The sequence below is a fragment of the Andrena cerasifolii genome, chromosome 1, assembly GCF_050908995.1.
Source record: "Andrena cerasifolii isolate SP2316 chromosome 1, iyAndCera1_principal, whole genome shotgun sequence".
NCBI classification, from domain to species: domain Eukaryota; kingdom Metazoa; phylum Arthropoda; class Insecta; order Hymenoptera; family Andrenidae; genus Andrena; species Andrena cerasifolii.
The window spans coordinates 26,790,142-26,808,317 of record NC_135118.1 but is presented as its reverse complement, the minus strand read 5'-3'; the positions used below and the strand labels follow the sequence as shown (position 1 = coordinate 26,808,317).

Here is an 18,176-nt window from a genome sequence, read left to right as displayed (position 1 = left end):
TCCAATAGAAATCTGTCGCACACTGGCGGCTCGGTAGCGTGCTTCCATCGTTGACGACCGTGTTATCTCCTTTATAACCTCCTGTGGAGGATCTAGGGCTACCGACTTCCTCGAAACAGCTACTAGGGATCCTTGGACTTCAGACTCCTCTTACATCCTTTTTCTCAAAAGGAGAAACAGATTAAAAGCTCCGAGGGCCACAAGTGTTCTCTTAAAGTCATGCTTTTATTATTCCTTTAAAATTACCAAGCTTAGTGAAATTTTATGGAAAGTATTAGGAAGGATGTGAAACTAATGGTTCCTCCTGAGTCAAGAAACAACGCGAATCTTTGAATTCAGCGTTCATGTACTTTATTTTCTTCAGTTGAAAAAGGAAAACAATTTTTAAGTCCGTAGATCTGTATACTTCCGAGGTCGTGAGACCACCTTCGTGCTCTGCCAAAAACAATGGTCGAAGACAGCGAACTTTCTGTTTGGGAAGAAGAGTGGTATCGGCGAACAGTTTCTCATACGATCTAGCAGGGAGCACGATCTCGGTGCGCAAGATGATGCCAAGCACCGAGCTTGCCTGATGATCAAGAAGGGTTCTCGGAACTCGTGGATGAGAAGCAGGGACTAGGAGACGAACTCGTGTTAACAACAAATCCTTTATCGCGACCGCAGAAACCGTCGTGACGTTATCAATATCGTTCTCTCTCAAGTCACTCGGTCCAGTACATCACTCTAAATTGCTCTCTCCATACAGGATTACCGATCTCGAATAGAGCATCATCAGGGCCGTTCGAGCAGAGTTGGGCAAAATCTGCATTTAAATAAAATTTCGAATATCGAATAAAAGTTAAAAAAAATTATTCCTCGTTGGTTCGTTAACCCGAGTTAACTTTATCCGACACGTGACGAGTAATTCCTTTAACTTTTATTCGGTTAGTTTATCTAGATAAAAATTTTGCCCGCATTCGAGCAACAGGAAAAAACCGTCTTTCACTCCTTCTCACAAAAAACCGTTTATAATTCTACGAAGTTGGTTCGCGACGGGGGCCTTAACAACATTCATCGATGGCTATAAATATAAATAATAGGAGGTCGACGTGCACAGTTATAGAAGCGACGGTCCACGAGGAGATCGGGGCGCGTCCCGCAACTTTTTCTCGTTTCTTGAGCACACGATATCGTTTCTTTCTTTTTTTTTTATACAACTTAAACGTAACGTCCACACTGGCTCTCTCTGGCAGCAGAGAGATCCCTTTGGCGGCAGAGTTTCAAGATCCCGAGCCGGGTGTCTCGTTCGACGCACCGTTTCGTAGTTCGATCGACACTAGGGGGTTTACAGTAGTACGCCGTTCTTTCGGATCGCTGGACAGCCGCGGCTCACATGTTGTACTTGATCTGATCGTAATACATCGACGTCGGCGGCGTCGTCGCTGTGTGGTGGATGTTGGAGGAGACTGCGCCAGGTATGTTGGATATGCTGAGGCCGCCGATGTTGCTCAAGTTCAGGGAGCCCAGGGAGCCTAGCGATCCCAAGGTCACGGAACCGCCAGGGTGACCGAAGTAGGAAGGCTTTCGGTCGACCAGGCCGCCGCCGGAGCTATTCGTGGTCGAATTTGAACATTGCATCTTTATCCCTGAAACGAGAAATAGAAAGGGGGCTATTGGCGTGGATGTTGGTTACGAAATAACTAAGTAGTCTTGCTTACTTGCGCTCTATAAGTGTATTAGGTATCAAGGTTCGTAATTGGTTATTAGATCGTTGAATAGCTAAAGAATCGGTAATTATTTAGAAGTTTCCCGTCCTCACCGATTTCAATGATTTTTGGATATGTTGTCGGGGACACGATTCTGAACAACTTTTCCCTATACGTGTCACCGCCGCTCGACCTTCGTTTCCGAGATATTCGCGAAAAACTGCTGCTACTACACAATGTAAGTACAGTATTTCCTCGTTACGGGCTCGGTTGGTGTACACGATACGGACTTCTCGCTATCCCCACCACCTCTGTCTCACTCTTGTCCGGCGAAGGCGAGAGCGAGATGGAATGAGAGCGAGTGAGAGGCACTGAGAGCGAGCGAGAGGCACTGAGAGCGAGCGAGAGGCACTGAGAGCGAGCGAGGACGCTACGAGACAGACGACGCGTTGATGTTTTGTCTCGCTTCGTCTTTCGGACGCCTGACACTCTGTCCTTCGCGCGCGCGATGGTCGCGAGCATAGACATATATAGACGGAGCAGAAGCTGGGACTGTCGGCGAGGGGAACGGTAGGCTTGGAGGGGAAAAGGCAGAGGTCAGATACAGGCACGTCGGGTTAGCTTCGGAAACATTCGGCATGCATAACCACTGCGTTACCCGATTTGCTTGTATCGCTCCCCTTACCGCGAATCTTACACCCCCCCGCCCCTCAGCTTACGCTCTGTCTATATATGTCTATGGTCGCAAGCGCTTACCGTTAGCCGGGCCTGCGTCAAGATTTTGCGAAGCGGTTTTCGTGCTCACGGTAAGCGCTTGCGACTATAGCCGCGTACTCACCTGCGCATTCGGCGCGCACCGATTTTTTGCCCGTTCGGAGCTCAGCGCGCGTTCGGCGCGCATTCGGCGCGCGTTCGGGGTTGAGTGAAATTTGCGGCGTCCATTTCATGGTATTGTTCGGACCCGAATGCGCGCTTTGATGGACCGCCAACAAGCGGATCGGCCCGAATGCGCGCCGCGCCCCGAACACGCGCCGAACACCGGACGAGCAAAAAATCGGTGCGCGCCGAATGCACATTCGGGGCGAATGCGCAGGTGAATACGCGGCTTATCGCGCACGCTGTGTTCCATCTCGCTCCCCCCTTCGGCCAGAAAGAAGCGAGAAACGAACACTCGGAATTAGGGCTCTGTTCACGATACGGGCTCAACGCCGGTCCCGACCAGCGAGCCGTTAACGAGGAAATACTGTATTCTGCCGTACACCTACCTACAGTACGCGTCCGTGGCAACGTATGCGCCAGCATGGGACAAAACAAATGAAGCTTACCTTCGTTTTCGAGATATTTGCGAAAAACCTCTTTAGACTTATTCCGACGCAACGCATTCCACTTTCCAACTTGTCCCGGGTATTAGTACTGTTTGGGGCTAGATTAGTGCGGGGGCGCGCGCCTGCTCGCGGGCGCGTAAAGCATGGTAGCGAACCAACTCATAAGTCGGGGTGTTGACGGGCATCCGCAAGTTTCTGGTTCAAGTCTCTAAACTCACATCAGTTCGCTATCATGCTTTACGCGCTTCCCGTACTAATCTAGCCCCAACCAATACCCGGGACAAGTTGGGGACTGGAATGCGTTGCGTCGGAATAAATCAACAGAAGTTTTTCGCAAATATCTCGGAAATGAAGCTTGTGCGGCGGTAACATGTATAGGGAAAAGTTGTTCAGAATCTTGATCTTGATAACATATCCAAAAATCATTGAAATCGGTGAGGACGGGAGACTTCTAAATAATTACCAAAGAATCTTCTTGGGACGAGACTTAGGAGGGACAGAGCCTTGGACGATTAAATTTTTCAGGGATTGCACTCGGGACCACACATGACGCAACAAGAGGGGGGGAAATGAAGAGATCTCACGAGACGAAATCAGTCCTTGTATAGGTACGATAAATCAGAAGCTACGGCAGCCCTCGAGTTCTTCCTCGAGTGCGCACTTCACTCGTGCCTCGGCTCTGTCTTTGTCTCGCCTTTCCCATCTCCTTCCTGCCGCTCTGCCTTTTCCAGAGTATCTTTCCTGATGTCTACAGAGTCGAATTGGCAACGTTATAAAAAAAGAGAGCCGTAGGTATTTCTTCTAGTAAGGTTCTCCTGCGAGCATTCTCAAGTCAGCCAAATCCCAAACTGTTTCAAAGTGAAATAGAAATTTCTAGATTTCAAAACGGAGCAAAATCTTCATATACAGTGGCGGGGGGCGAAAGAAAGTTTACAACTTTTAAAATCGCATAACTTTTTATAATTGGTCCAAACGACAGGATTTTTTTTTGAGCAGCTAGAAGGATTAGTTTGCTAAGAGTTTCGCTGATTTCGGGAATTTCGCGATTTTCGACCTTCAGGCAGAGTTAAACACGTGCAACAGCGCGTATTGCGCGCCGAATACTGAAAATTTCCTACGGTACGAGGTTCTACGTTGCGCGTCGAACCAGAAAAACAGATTAACCGCACCTTTAGGTATTCTGCGATCTTTAAGCGTTTATAGCTCGGAGCAACGTTAACCGATTTTCATGAAACTTTAGGCATGTATACAACTTACTTCAATCTACAAACGGGTTTTTTGAATTTTCATTACGAGCTCAAAAAAAAGTTTAAAAAACGATATTTCCTACTTTTTTTTTTGCTATTCCGACCAACTGCATTTTTTTCAAAACGACGAAACACGTCACATAGTAAACTAATTCTTTTAGCTTCTCGAAACAACTGCCATTATCATCTAAAGAATCCAATCGTCATAAAGAAAATCGTGGATCAGTTTTAAGGCCTCTAGAATATATTCCGAAAGTTATTTTATTGAAATTTAATCACAGTGTTTGTAAAAAAATTCTAGATTACCACATGTCGAGAAAAAACGAAGAAAATATTTAAATAGTTGTAACTTTTACAAATTTCAATATTAGAAGCTAAAAACCTACAGAGTTGTTGCTTGGATATAATATTTTGAGAGAAAAAATAGTTTGTAAGTCAGCTTTGGAGAAAAGGTATTCATTTTGCACATAGAAGGTACAGAGCGTCAAAATCAGCTTATGGGTGGCTCGCACGCAGAGCGTCAATGAAGGATTAATGATAAATCCCAAGATCTTTACCTAACACAAATTCCATATAAACGGGAAAACTGTGATCTTAATATATAAAGCAGAAATTTTAAATGTTCGTAAGTTTGCCTGCCGCCTAAAAAGTTTCAAACGGTAAACTCTCGAATTACGAAATATGCCTCAGCTCATTGTGCCTGACATGTGAGTACATATTTTCACGAAAAAAGAAATTTTCTTATAAAATCAGAATCTAACTTCGGGGCGAAGTGAAGTAGTAAGAAAAAATACATAGTTCGAAGTAAGTACGAGCTGTTTCCAGAAATCGAGTTTCTAGAAGACGGGCTCTAGCGGATAGAACTTATGCAGCAACCTAATAATGTAGCATCGATTAAAGCCGACCCATCTCGCACCGGCGATCGCGATTCTGTTTAATTCCGGGTGGAAGGGAAGTGTAACGAGTGCCTTAAAACAGCGTCGTGTGTGGTCTCGATGGCAGTGCTGTCAGTCAAAACCTCCCCCTCTCGGGCTTCTTCCACCACCCCCTTGGACAGAGCACGAGGATTTCCAGGGCAGTTCAACGGTCCTCCCTCCCCCGCGAATTTCTTTCTCTTATTTTAACGAGTACACGTTGCTCGAGGCGTGGTGCCGTCGACAACGGCGGCAGTAAAAGAGCACAGAAGCGAATATCGTATCCTAACAACGATGCCCATAGTCGCGGAGTAGGGATCGCGTGCGCGCGCGCGCGCGCGCTCCAGAAATACATCCCGAGACTGGTGTAGAAAAAGAGAAAGAGGAAAACTGGGGCCTACCCGAGGCGCGTCTGCAGATTGATCTCGTTTACACTTTACTGACTGAACGAGAGAAGAAGAGGCGAGGAGGGCGGAGGAATCGGGGGCGGAAGGGTGCGTGGGTGGCGCGTTTATCCCCCTGTCGATTTCACGGTGTATCGAGGTGGAGAAGGAATAGATTGTGTGTACTTATAAGCGGGGAGTGTGCGTGAATGGGAACGATCTGTTGATCGGTGTGATGGATCGTCGACTTTTCCAACGGTGTCACGGCGTGTGCGGCGTGGAAGCGAATGGGCCGTGCTCGATTGGCTTTTGAAATAGGGTTGGGCAGTGGCGAGTTTAAGGAAGAAGGCCCAGGTGGCAAATGTTCTGGGACACCCTGGCGCGTAACAGAATCACAAGTAAATTTACGCGCTTGTGGTATGAAAATTGTGGGAAATAAAAAAAGTATATAGTGTTTGGATAAAATCATAATTTCTTTTTGAGGATGGGGACCTGGGGGCCTTCCACGCAGGGACCCAGGCGGCAACTGCTCATCGGCCGCCCGTTAAGGATGTATCGGACGTACAATATTAGACAAAAGTATATGAAACTTGAAATACTTGAATATCTTCGTGTTACGCATAGTAAATCTAGATGTAAGGAACTCGAACGACAGTTGAAGTCTGATTTCTACTCCTAGGAAAGTATTTTTCACTTTACAAATGCTTTCTCAATTGCTAAACTCTTGGCAGCGAAAATGCCCTGAATTCACAATTTTATAGTTCACAAGTTACAATTTATTTATAATTTATTTCTTTAAAACGGTGTAATGAAAACAATTGAAACTTGGCAGATATTTTCATCTACCCGTATACTACATGTAAAAAAAAAATGAAAGCATTGGTACCATTTCTTCAACATTTTTCCAGCTATTTTATCCGTCAAGATCGTTTCTTCCAATAAGAGTACCTACGTGTAAAATCAGTGAAAATTAAACTCGTTATAACTCAGCAACTGAGTAGTGAATTCGATTCAAATTTTTGGAGCACGTCGGGAAGATTAGAAAGAACAATCTCACAAATTTTCATCAACTTGGTAGCATTTTGATGATAGGTCCGATACATCCTTAAGGGAGGATTGCGCCTTGTTGGGCCGAAAAATAGGTAAGTCTTTATAATTTTTTTGTACAACAACGGTTCGACAAATGAATTTGAGGTTTGGCAGGCTGTTTTATTGTATTTTGAACTATTGTTCTGAATTTTTGTGTGACAGTGAAAAAAAAACATGGCAGATACAGAGAGAACGTTGAAAAATAATATTGCTCTACCCATAAGAAGAAAATAAATAATTTTCAACCTCATAGTATCAGTAAAAAAAATTCGTCTAGTTTAGTGCTGTTTCGAGCGCCTCAGGGTGGCGTAATCCCTTAAGGAGGTACATGGACAGCTAAAATCAACGGTTGCTTCTGGGCTAGATTGTAGAGCCAGTAATAACTTAAACCATTTGCTCTATTAATAATTCTTTCTTAGGGGTGTAAGACGTATTTTCAAATAAGACTGTTTACAAAATATTAAAAATTAATTAATATACAAGACGTCAAAGTGAGCGCTTACATAATGCGCGCCTCCATGTGGTGAACAGGATTCCGATCGACCGACTCATCTAAACGCAAAATCGCTGTACACGAGTATCTTCTAACTCAAAATCTACAATGCGGAATTTGGCCGAAAAATTTTAATAAAAATTCACGGAGTTATACAACAAATATCAAGTTCGAAAGATTTCACCGAAGTAATTCTGTGATAAATGTTATCTTAAATGTTGTTAAAGTTATGCGATCTTAGCGAGCCAGCTCCACATCGTGGAGAACAATGTTTTGTAGCTTTAGTTCAAATTTCAACAAAAAATAACGGTCCCTTCTCGAGTTACGATGTTCACCGTCTTGAGAAACATAGTTTCGAGAAAAATGATTTCAAAGCCCGCCGCGGCGCGTTTACCAGCATTGGCCCGCCCGTTACATTTTACGCTGTAACTCTCGCAATTTTTCGAATTTTCCAATGAAATCTTCTTTAAAATACTTCTAAGACTTCTGACTACTATAAACAATCTAACAAAAATTTCAATTTGTTGACCCCGAAATACCTATGTACCCCTTAAGCTGTAACGCCACTGCAGCGGCACAAAGCCGTGGATGAACCCCGATTGACGAGGGGGTTCGGAGGAACTGAGTGTAAAATTGAAGAATTTAAAGAACTGAGTATATATGCAGGGCGGGTGATTTGCAGATTGAAAGTTGGACGAAGAATAATTGCTTTCATATAAGTAACACAGTAAGACATCAGTCCATATTTAAATGGATGAATTCAATTTAAAGATGCTAAAAATTGAAGAGGCATTTAGAGGAAGATCGATCAGCACACGTTTGTGTACACCTTTAGCTCAGTAATTGTAAACTAGATCAGTCGGCAGTGCGTATAAGTAGCTAAGCCAATAATCTCCTACACACTGCACCTACACGATTGAAGGAAAATATGTTTACATACCTATACGAAAAAGAGCGACGAAAGTGTGAAGGCCAGGCGTTTAACAAATTACTGGTTGATAATCGCGGGAGCAATCCTCGCCACCATAAAACAGCCCGGGATCGCGGGTCCGAGGGGCGCGACTGATTCCGCGGAGAGGTTTAATAAACGAACCGGGCCAGTGTTTGAGACGGCACGGTCGATGTACTTACGATTAAAGAACATCTTGTTTACCCCACTTGTAAATGTTTACGCGATAAGCGATTCGAGACCTCGCTGCTAGCACGCGACCACCGGTAACCGATACAAAAAAAAAAACGTGTATTTTCGTTCGCCCCCGGATCATTTGTTTATCACGCGATCGCACGTAATACGTTGTTACATTCATGGAATCGGTTCATTCATGAATGAACCGCTCGCCATAAAAATCATTTACTCCTAAATACTACACATACTACCTCTCATTACCGTGCCTCCTGATTCTGAATTTCACATAATTGCACAGCAATACCTAGCTTATCTGATACGTGGAACACTAGGGAAGAAGATGTTACAAAGTCACTGTGCACCACAGTACCATCACCCCCTTAGAATGGTAATTATGACTAAATTCATTGAGTACTGCGAGTAAAATACTTCGAAGCCTAATATCGCGTGCGGAAATCTTATCTGCCTACTTCTTAACCATACGCACGAACGCCTATAGGCGTCCAACGCACAGTTGACAGGAACCCAAAGGGAATTAAATTATTGTGGTTCTTTCTTCTTTAATCGAGTGCGTACTTTGGTGTGTGTAAATTATGTAACTCTCTCGTGCATTCTCGTCAAAGTCTGTCGCCACCGGGGGAAAGGAGACATTTAAAGGCTGGTTAATTGCTGCAGGCCCTGTTGGCCGTGGGTGTTCACGCTAAATTAATCTGACGGGGAGCGTGTCGGGATTTTGTGTCGCGCCGTGTTACACGTGTTCAGTTACGAGTTACGAATTACGACTTTCTCGCACGGGGCGTGACAGGAATGTCACCCCGACTAATAGGTCCTGTCAGCTCCAACAATCTCGTGTCTGTCGGCTCCGCGAAGAGTACTTCCGACGGTACTACTGAGCGGAAGTTAATTTTTAAATTTGCTTGCCCGAAATGGTGTCACTCTAGCGCAAAGTAATACAGTATAGCATCCACGGATGCAATTTCGCTTATTTTTAACTATCAATCTCTACGTAACCCTTAAAAAGCTGATACTCTGTTTCGACCCATCACAGATTTTTGCTAAATAATTCACAGCAGGGGCGGCGTGAAATTTTGCAGGGCCAAAGAATTTACTTATAGACATGTAGATACTTCTAAATTTTATAACAATAAATATCCGTGCATGGGGCCCCGCAAAATTTACGATGAGCTTCTCGTGGGCCGCGGGGCACCGCGGAACGCGCTGAACCCGCTTCGCGCTGGTGCTGATTCCCAGAAAAAGCTTCCGTAGTAAATTTGGAATTTTTTATGACGCAGAATCTTTTTTACAGTACTTTGCTTAAAGTAGTGGGGTTAATAAGTGACGAGTAACATAAGTGGTGACGAATAGGGCTGGGACTATTTGTCGAATTTTTCAGAATTCGAATATTCGAATACTTCAGTTGCTCAATTATTTGGCGAATATAATTCGAATATCCAGGTATCAAAATACTATTCGAATATTTAAGCATTCGTTTACTGATGTATTCGAATATCCAAGTATCCAAATACTATTCGAATATCCAAGTATCCGAATACTATTCGAATATTTAAGTATTCGAATATCCAAGTATCCAAATACTATTCGAATATTTAAGTATTCGAATATCCAAGTATTCAAATACTATTCGAATATTTAAGTATTCGAATATCCAAGTATTCAAATACTATTCGAATATTTAAGTATTCGAATATCCAAGTATTCAAATACTATTCGAATATTTAAGTATTCGAATACTGATGTATTTGAATATCCAAGTATCCAAATACTATTCGAATATTTAAGTATTCGAATACTGATGTATTCAAATAATAACATTCGAATACTCAAATATTCGAATAATAACATTCGAATACTCAAATATTCGAATAATAACATTCGAATACTCAAATATTCGAATAATAACAGTCGAAAACTTACATATAAATTATTTAAAATTTCATAATGGCCGTTGGGTTCTAGTGGGTAAAAATCCCACACTACCCTGACGCCTCCGGGGGATTCCCCTCTGGAGAAGTCAGGGTGCCTGTTGAAGATTTCCCCAAGTTAAAAAAAAAATTATTAAAAAAAATAATTTATAAAAAAAATTTTTTTTTTTAATTTGGGGAAATCTTCAAAAGACACCGCGATTTCTTCAGAAGGGTACCCCCCGGGGGTACAAGGGTAGTTGTGGGATTTTTACCCACCAAAATCCCACGGCCACTATGAAATTTTTATTAACTTACTTATAAATATCTCTATTATTAAGGCCTATTGCCTGAAACGCTCGGACACCTATTTACTTATTTTCGACACAGATCCATCGTGCCAAGGCTCAACAAAATCGATGTACATCACACGGTGTCCTCCCCTTGTTAGCTTAGCTTAGCTTCCCAGTGGATTCCCGGTTTTAGGCATATTTTAGCAACGATGCTTTTCGTAGGTCATTTTTCTTTTTACTCTTGTTACTCTGAAGTGAGTTAGTGGATGTGCAGGAGTATGAATGAGTTCCTGATAATTCGAATCACTTTGAGTCCCCTTATCACGGATTATCGAGACTCCATTGTACCAAGCTATTCACGCTGCATCGACATGGATACAATGATGGAAGCAAATTACAATTCACAGAGAATCGAAGCGAGACTGAAGCTAAAGTTTAAATCGAGCTTTCCCGAATTCCCCCGTGCTCGACAATCGCGCGAATGTATGAAACGTGTCCGGACACTCTGCGAACGAGTATCCGACAGCTCCGTTTTACGGTGGTCGGCGCCTCCGCGGTCGTAAACTGTCTCTGATTCTCCAGATGGCCCCCGAAGACTGTCATGAATTGTCATTGTTGTCCTCGGCAACCAGGATCTCCTGGCAGTCTCGTGAATTGCGTCTAGAGATCAATGGCTGCGCGCAAAGTCCGACGAAGTGGAGTCTGGCTCCAGCTCATCCAGCGTCTAACTGCATTTCAATCTTAAGCCGAGCAAAATATATGAAAGCCATTACACAATGGTTACGAAAGTCGATCTCTCGTGGCGACTCGGAGATAATGGTCCACTCGTCCCTTTTTACATCTACATAAGTAACTTCTACGTGTATTGACCTTAAACTGGAAGAAGCTCTCGAGCATCCTATGTAATAAGACGCTTAACCCTCGGTTGTCAACCTGGGTCAAAATTGACCCTGCAATTCTTTTAAGCAAAACACTTTTTATCGGAACTCTTATTGCTCCAAATTATTTTTAAGCATGATGACACTTTAAATGTCAACTTTCCACGATGGGCATACATTGTACAATATTTAAACTTTATCTCAGAATTTTTCAGACTTAATTTAACAAACAGTTTTTAAATAGCAACTGCTCGAAAATGTGACAACGACGTTCAAAAAAGTAGGCGTGACAACCGAGGGTTAAGGTGGATGTTCGTTTGTTAGCAAAATCTTTCCAGAGGCTTTTTTTTCGTACTTCCCGACGACTTACAAGGTTCGGATTCGGCATGAAGTTTCCTCGGCGCCCAAAGATGCGATAGTGGGTAGTACCTGCGGCCTAAAACAGGTATTTATGTACAATGTAGTAGCCGCTACTGCATTGTATGTAGGCCCGCACGCGGGTCGAGTTCGAGCTGAAAGACGAAGCGAGGCAAAGTGTCGTGCTTTCTCTCTTTCGTAGCCGACGGTAACTTCGCGTCGAGTCTTTCGTTCTCCCTCGCTCGCTCACGAGTTCTCTCACACTCGACCGAAGGATTCCAAGAAGTGGTGGAGATACAAACGCGCGCTCAACGCAGAGTCGAAATGCGCCCTTTTATTTGGGCTCTCATGGAGGCAAACGAAAAAGCGTTGTTGTAAGAGTGAATATGCTCCACAAATTTCTTTGATTCGGGGTCTTTGTCGCGCATTAGTTTTTGTAATAATATCGAGAATTATTTCGTTTCTAAGGGAGGGGGGTCGCAAATGTCGGCGAGCAGTGACTCTGGGCACGTATGTGACTTAGGCCCCTCGAAGTGCCCTTCAGGAGACCAATTAGACAGGTACAGAGATCCTTCTGATACGCAAAAGTTGTGAAATTTCGTATTTCGCAGCGAAAATTGTTTTCTGGGAGAGTTTACAACAAAAATTGTGGTTATCTTACGCGTCTTATTATACAGGATAGTAATGCCTGGCGAAGACAGGCTAAAAAAACTACTTACAAGGGAAGATTCCGAACCCGAAAATTCAAAAAATTCTGAAACTTTGTGAATATGCAGGAGATTTCCTCCTGATTACAATGCAATTTTTGTTTGCTGCCCAAATTCACTCGAAGAGGTGAAATTCACCCCTCGAAAATTCGGCTATTTTCCGATTTTGTGTTATAACTCAGGGAACTGTAAGAGGTAGAAAAAAAGTTTCAAGACAAAAGTTATGTATTTTAATTAGATCTATCATTTAGTAAAACAATTATTTTACTGTTCACGAGTTATAACACAAAATTGGAAAATAGCCGAATTTTCGGGGGTTAATTACACCCCCTTAGAGTGAATTTGGGCTGTAAACAAAAATTACGTTGTAATCAGCAGGAAATTCCCTACATATTCACAAAGTTTCAGAATTTTTTGAAGTTCCGGGTTCAGGATGTTCCCTTGTTAGAGAGTACTTTTTTACAATTTCTTATCTTTCTTTCACTACAACACTGCAAGTTCCAGTAGTTAAACTACACATTTAACATCTGGCAACACCACAAAGTGGGAAAAAGAGCTGAGTTTTAGGCGTTTTCTTAAAATTTTGATAAGTGGTAAGTAACAACATTTTGTCTCTTTATAATTAAGTAATAGTTTGAAATGCAGATTTACTAAGCGTTGTAGGTATTTACTAGTGCATGAAATAGTCTGTTTAAACTTCGTTTTTAAGTATATTTTTCCATATAACCTCAAATTTGCGATGCCAATGATTGTACTGTTATGCCTGCTTTTGTTTTTCATTGAATATTTTTAAAACAAAAAACTTAATAGGTACCCAAGATGATTTATTTTAATGATAAATCGATAATCATAGATAATAACTGAAAATTAAGACCATATAAAAACTTCACAAAAAAATATAGACATTCTAATTGGGATTTCCACTTAGGGTGCCAATCATTGTACAGTTTACCCTAGTATACCAAATCTTTAACGTTATCTTAAGGGGGTATTTGAACTGTATAACCCTTTTTTGATTCATCAGTTCTGTAGTCCCAGTGGCCACCAACAAAATCCTACTAAGCCTAATATAATAAATGTGAAAGTGTATTTGGATGTTTGTTACTCAATCACGTCGCAACTACGCAACGGATCATTCTGAAAATTTGTGTATACGTAGTCTAGGACCAGGATAACATACAGGGTATTTTTTATCGCGATGTTTTTAACCGATCTGGACCAAATATTGTATAATTACTCTCTAGAACCCTGCAGAAAATATAGGCTACCATGAAATCTGGACATCCCACTCCTTCCTCCTTATTTCACCCTCTTGACACTCCGTGACAATCGAAGTTTTACCCGGGCAACGCGGGTACTTTAAGCTATTTAGTATGCTATACAGTCTGTTCCATAAGAGCGTGCTCCTCGTGTCTCCGAAAGGAATCATTAGATTTAAAAAAAGTCTATATTGCCGAAAAGTAAGTTCTATGAACTAATCCGCAATTACCTAGTATATGGTCCAACCCCCGTTGTTGTCGATAATCGCTTGACACCGTTTAGGCATGCTTTCAACTAACTTTTTTTAACACTCCGAAGATAAAGACCATATTTCTCGAATTTCTCGAGGTAACTGCTTAACCGTGAGTATAGGTTTTCCTTGAAGCTTGTGCTTTATGAAACCCCAAACGTCTTCGATTGGATTCGCATCAAACCATTGTGCAGGCCAGTGCAAACGTTATATGCTCTTCTCTTCTTTCCACGTCATGCAAAAACGGCAAAAAATATGAAGCTCTCATTTTAAAAATCGCCTGTTTTCTACAGAATCACAAACTAAAACGCCACACGTGTTAATCAGCGTAGTAGAAGACACTTTTCTCCACCGAATTCTCAAGGACCCACTCCTTCTTAAAGTACAGGGCCGTGGCTATGAGGAGCAAGCTCTCATGGACCAGACTGTAAATCGCAAAATCACAAAAAAATGGACATTCCCAGTTTTTCCCCCCACCCTTCACACGTAGGTACTTACTTCCACGTCGGTCCTGTGATTGAATCTCATTGTTCACAGCAGACACGTGTTCAAACCCCCATGCCCTTCACTCTGTTAGGTGCCAATGAAAATAGAAAAGTGCACGATGCACTCACCATTATCAGCTACAGGTGTCTGGCAGCCGCTGTGCGGCGAGCTGACGTTGCCCACGGGGCTGCTGTTGCCAGTCTGCTCCGGCATCCCTTGCATGGGGACGTTGACGTTGCTACCCGCGTTGTTGACCCCTGGCAGCCCGTAGTAATACTCCTGGCCGGGTGTCTGAGTGGTAGGCGCAGGATTAGACGGGCACTTGTAGCTCATCATAGTATCGTTCTCCTTGTAAACCGAGTCTGGGTGGTGCTGCTGATGCTCCTTAACAGAGAACCCATCGGTAGCCCTATAGCCCAGCTGATCCTGGCTCCTAGCGTACCCAGGCTCGCTCTTAAACGCCACGATCTCCCCATTTCGATATACAGACTGTTCCCCCGTCTTGTAAGTCACCTCTGTCGTCTTGTAGGTCACCTCCGCGATAGGCGGCGTCTTGTACGAGGCCTCCGGGTAAGCCCAATCCGCGGAGACACCAGCCCCGGGCGCGTACATTGCATACTCCTGGTAATTCTGGTACTGATTCTGGTAGCCATTGGCGTAGTCCATGGCTCCGGGCGCCAGATTCTCGTACCCCGGCGCCTGGACACCCACCGGGCCGCTACCGGAGAAGTACTGTGGGTACTGAGGCTTCAGGGCCTGGCACTTGCGACGGAATCCCCGCGGTCGCCGGCGGAAGCTCCCTTCCTCGAACATGTACTCCGTCGAGGGGTCGATCGTCCAGTAGTGGCCTTTGCCGGGCCTGCCTAGCCCCTTGGGTAGCTTGATGAAGCACTCGTTCAGGCTGAGGTTGTGGCGCACGGAGTTCTTCCAGCCCTGGTAGGTGCCCCTGAAGAACGGGAAGCGTTGCTGGAGGAACGTGTATATCTCCGAGAGGGTGGACCTCTTCGCGGGGCTCGACTGGATCGCCATCACGATCAGCGCTATGTAGGAGTAGGGCGGCTTCTCCTGGCGACGGGCGCCTGGCTTCCTCGGCAGCTCCGTGCTCGTCGGACTGATCATCAGGGTGTCCAGAGCCTGGTCCTGGCTCAGGCTGCTCATGGATAAGCCTGTCCGCGGCACCACGGAAGTGGAGTTGGCGTGGACGACGGCGGACTGCTCCTGGAGGTGCAGGCTCGCCTCAGTCTCGTTCTTCATCGCGATCCTCGCGTTCTCCGCTGCGCCCCCGCGATGGGTCGACGGGACGATCACCGAGTGGTCCATGGAGTCCTGCCGGTCACGCGGCGGCGGGCATTCTAAGGTCCTCGGAGCTTTCGCAGCCACTTCACAGACGTCCAGCGATACCCCAGGCTCCCACAAGACCGTAAACAAACTCCGCTGACCCCGAAGCTTCGCGGATCCGAGCACACCCCTGTCACTCGGCTGAGACGGCGCCAGTTCCCGGAACTGAGATCTGATTTGAAGAAAAAAAAAAACGCGCCACGTTTGGACACTTGGATCCACCGGGATCTACTCGCTGGACCTCACTCCCGACGGGGAAGCCGATTGTTTATACCGTCTGCGCTGGCCAGCGCGGATGACGGAGACGATGAATTCGCGTGGCGGCCACGCGGTTCACCCGCGGTGATCACAATACGAGGTGGATGAGGCGGCTCGTTATTTACGTCGCGCCCGACGTAAATTGTTTGCACTGAGCCGGCACGGTGGGGTCAATTATTTAGACTCCGCCACTTCCCTCGGTAGTTCGCGCTGATGCGCGGCTAAGTGTTTTCGGTTGACTGGAGCTCGGGATGAGCCGCGGGCCCGGTGGAAGCTTTGCCGCGTCCCGACGACGCGGCCACGCCGTCGCGACCCGTCGTCCGCGTAGCGCGGCGTGGGCGGTCCGAAGACGGGGGTGGGGCGCGTCCTGGATCGCTGATTGGTCGACGGCGGGTGAACGGCGCCAATGCTCGCGTTCTTGGCCAATAGGAGGTGAGGTTGACGCCCCTCGACGCTGAGGCACGGCCGCCGCGAGGGTGGCTGATCGCTCGACGGGAGACGGGTGTAATGGAAAGGTTGCATAACTTTTGAGGTTTTCGTTGTTTCGCCGAGGAATTGGGCTGATGATGCTTATTGAATTGTTGAAAGTGATGGAGACCTGGGTGTTCAGGGTGTTCGAGTGGCGGCTGTGTCCTTGGGGAGGATTATTGTGGTTTCTTTGGGTCGATGATGGTGTTGTGTTGTTATGTTCGGGGAAAGTAATGGTCTTGGATCAGGGTCCGCGATTGCATTCAGAGCAGGGAAGGGTTTCAGTAAATTAGAATGTATCTAATGCTGGCACTGCACTAATCATTGACACTCCTGATTAAATAGTCATATATTAAGAAGTACAGGCTTTGAAAGTACTTTTTTTACAATTTCTTATTTTTCTTTCACTATAACACTGCAAAGCCCAGTAGTTGAACTACACATTTAACATCTGGCGACACCACAAAGTGGAAAAAGGTGCTGAGTTTTAGGCGTTTTCTTTTATTTTGTCGCTTTATAACTAAGTAATGCATTGAAATACAGATTTAATAAATGTTGTAGGTATTTAATAGCGAATGAAATAGTCTGCTTGAACACTTTAAACTTAGTTTTTAACTGCATATGTTTTTTTTATATAACATCAAATTTTAGGGTGCCGTTGATTGTACTTTTATGCCTATTTTTGTTTTTCATTGAATATTTTTAAAACAAAAAACTTAATAGGTACTCAAGATGTTTTATTTTAATGAGAAATCCATAATCATTGATAATAACTGAAAATTAAGACCATGTAAAAACTTCACAAAAAAATATAAACATTCCAATTGGGATTTCCGCTTAGGGTGCCAATCATTGTACAGTTTACCCTGTATAATTGTGGAGAATTGCAGAGTGTGGTGTTGGTTTCGTTTGCGACACTGGAGGGAGAGAACTGTAGGGAATCATTGATACGATTCTGCTAAGGCAGAGGTTTACTTGTTGCTGGAATTTAGATCCTGGGAATGTCGCATCATCCACAAATTGAGTCAGGGCCGCATTTACCACGAACCAGACTACTTAGGCACAAGCTGAGGCCACATTTTAAAACCTTACTCCTCGCAAACAACAAAATTGTTATCCTTTTCTTTCTTTAATACATGTGAATTAGCTGCTAGTGTAAAATTGACACATCACATACAGAACACTCTTTAGATATATTGTATAACAGCTAAAATTTTACCTACCAATCTGAACTTATACATTGGCACTTAAATTTGTTTCTTTTTATGTTCAACTAGCTTCACCCGAAATTTAGATTCTGATTTCATAAAAGAAAAGAATTTTTTTTATTTATTTTTTGTGAAAATAGTCACGTTCATCTGGATTAGCTAGGGGTAATGAACTGGGATACATTTCGCGACCCCAGAGTTTACCGTTCGCAAGTTTTTAGTATCTAGCAAGCTCTTATATATTTTTTATTTCATTTTTCTTTTAAATTAAACCCTTTTAAATTTGCTTTAGGTTTCTTATTTTAACATGGCATCGTTTTTAATTGCACTGCAAGTGTGAAAACGCATAAAATTTATGTCCTTTTCCTTCTTTAATACCTACATGTTAAGTAGCTGCCAATGTTCCCCCCGTTTAAGGCACATCGTTCCTTCCTTAGAGTACCAAATTAACAGCAACTACTGTATTTCACAAAATTCACGCACGCGAGC

At 44.0% G+C, this 18,176-nt stretch overlaps 1 protein-coding gene across 2 annotated transcripts; it reads right to left on the bottom strand.

The window, feature by feature from the left end:
- Positions 1 to 723: 723 nt before the first annotated feature.
- LOC143373558 (uncharacterized) lies at positions 724 to 16,330 on the bottom strand. Of its 2 annotated transcripts, XM_076820952.1 has the most exons (3): positions 14,929 to 16,330; positions 14,544 to 14,799; positions 724 to 1,625 (listed from the first exon to the last, which is right to left on the bottom strand). In XM_076820952.1, the coding sequence occupies exons 1-3, from the start codon at positions 15,733 to 15,735 to the stop codon at positions 1,369 to 1,371; spliced, it is 1,320 nt and encodes a 439-aa protein (XP_076677067.1). In that variant the 5' UTR covers positions 15,736 to 16,330; the 3' UTR covers positions 724 to 1,368. The 2 variants fall into 2 exon arrangements, with proteins under 2 accessions (XP_076677067.1, XP_076677057.1); XM_076820942.1 differs by having other exon boundaries at positions 14,544 to 16,326.
- Between the last annotated feature and the right edge of the window lie 1,846 nt (positions 16,331 to 18,176).

Bases quoted from the DNA above. Each gene is read 5' to 3' on its own strand.
- LOC143373558 (XM_076820942.1), bottom strand. From the start codon at position 15,735: ATGGACCACTCGGTGATCGTCCCGTCGACCCATCGCGGGGGCGCAGCG. The intron at 1,626-14,543 runs GTGAGTGCATCG...TTCTCGTTTCAG, and splicing joins GACACCTGTAGCTGATAATG to GGATAAAGATGCAATGTTCA.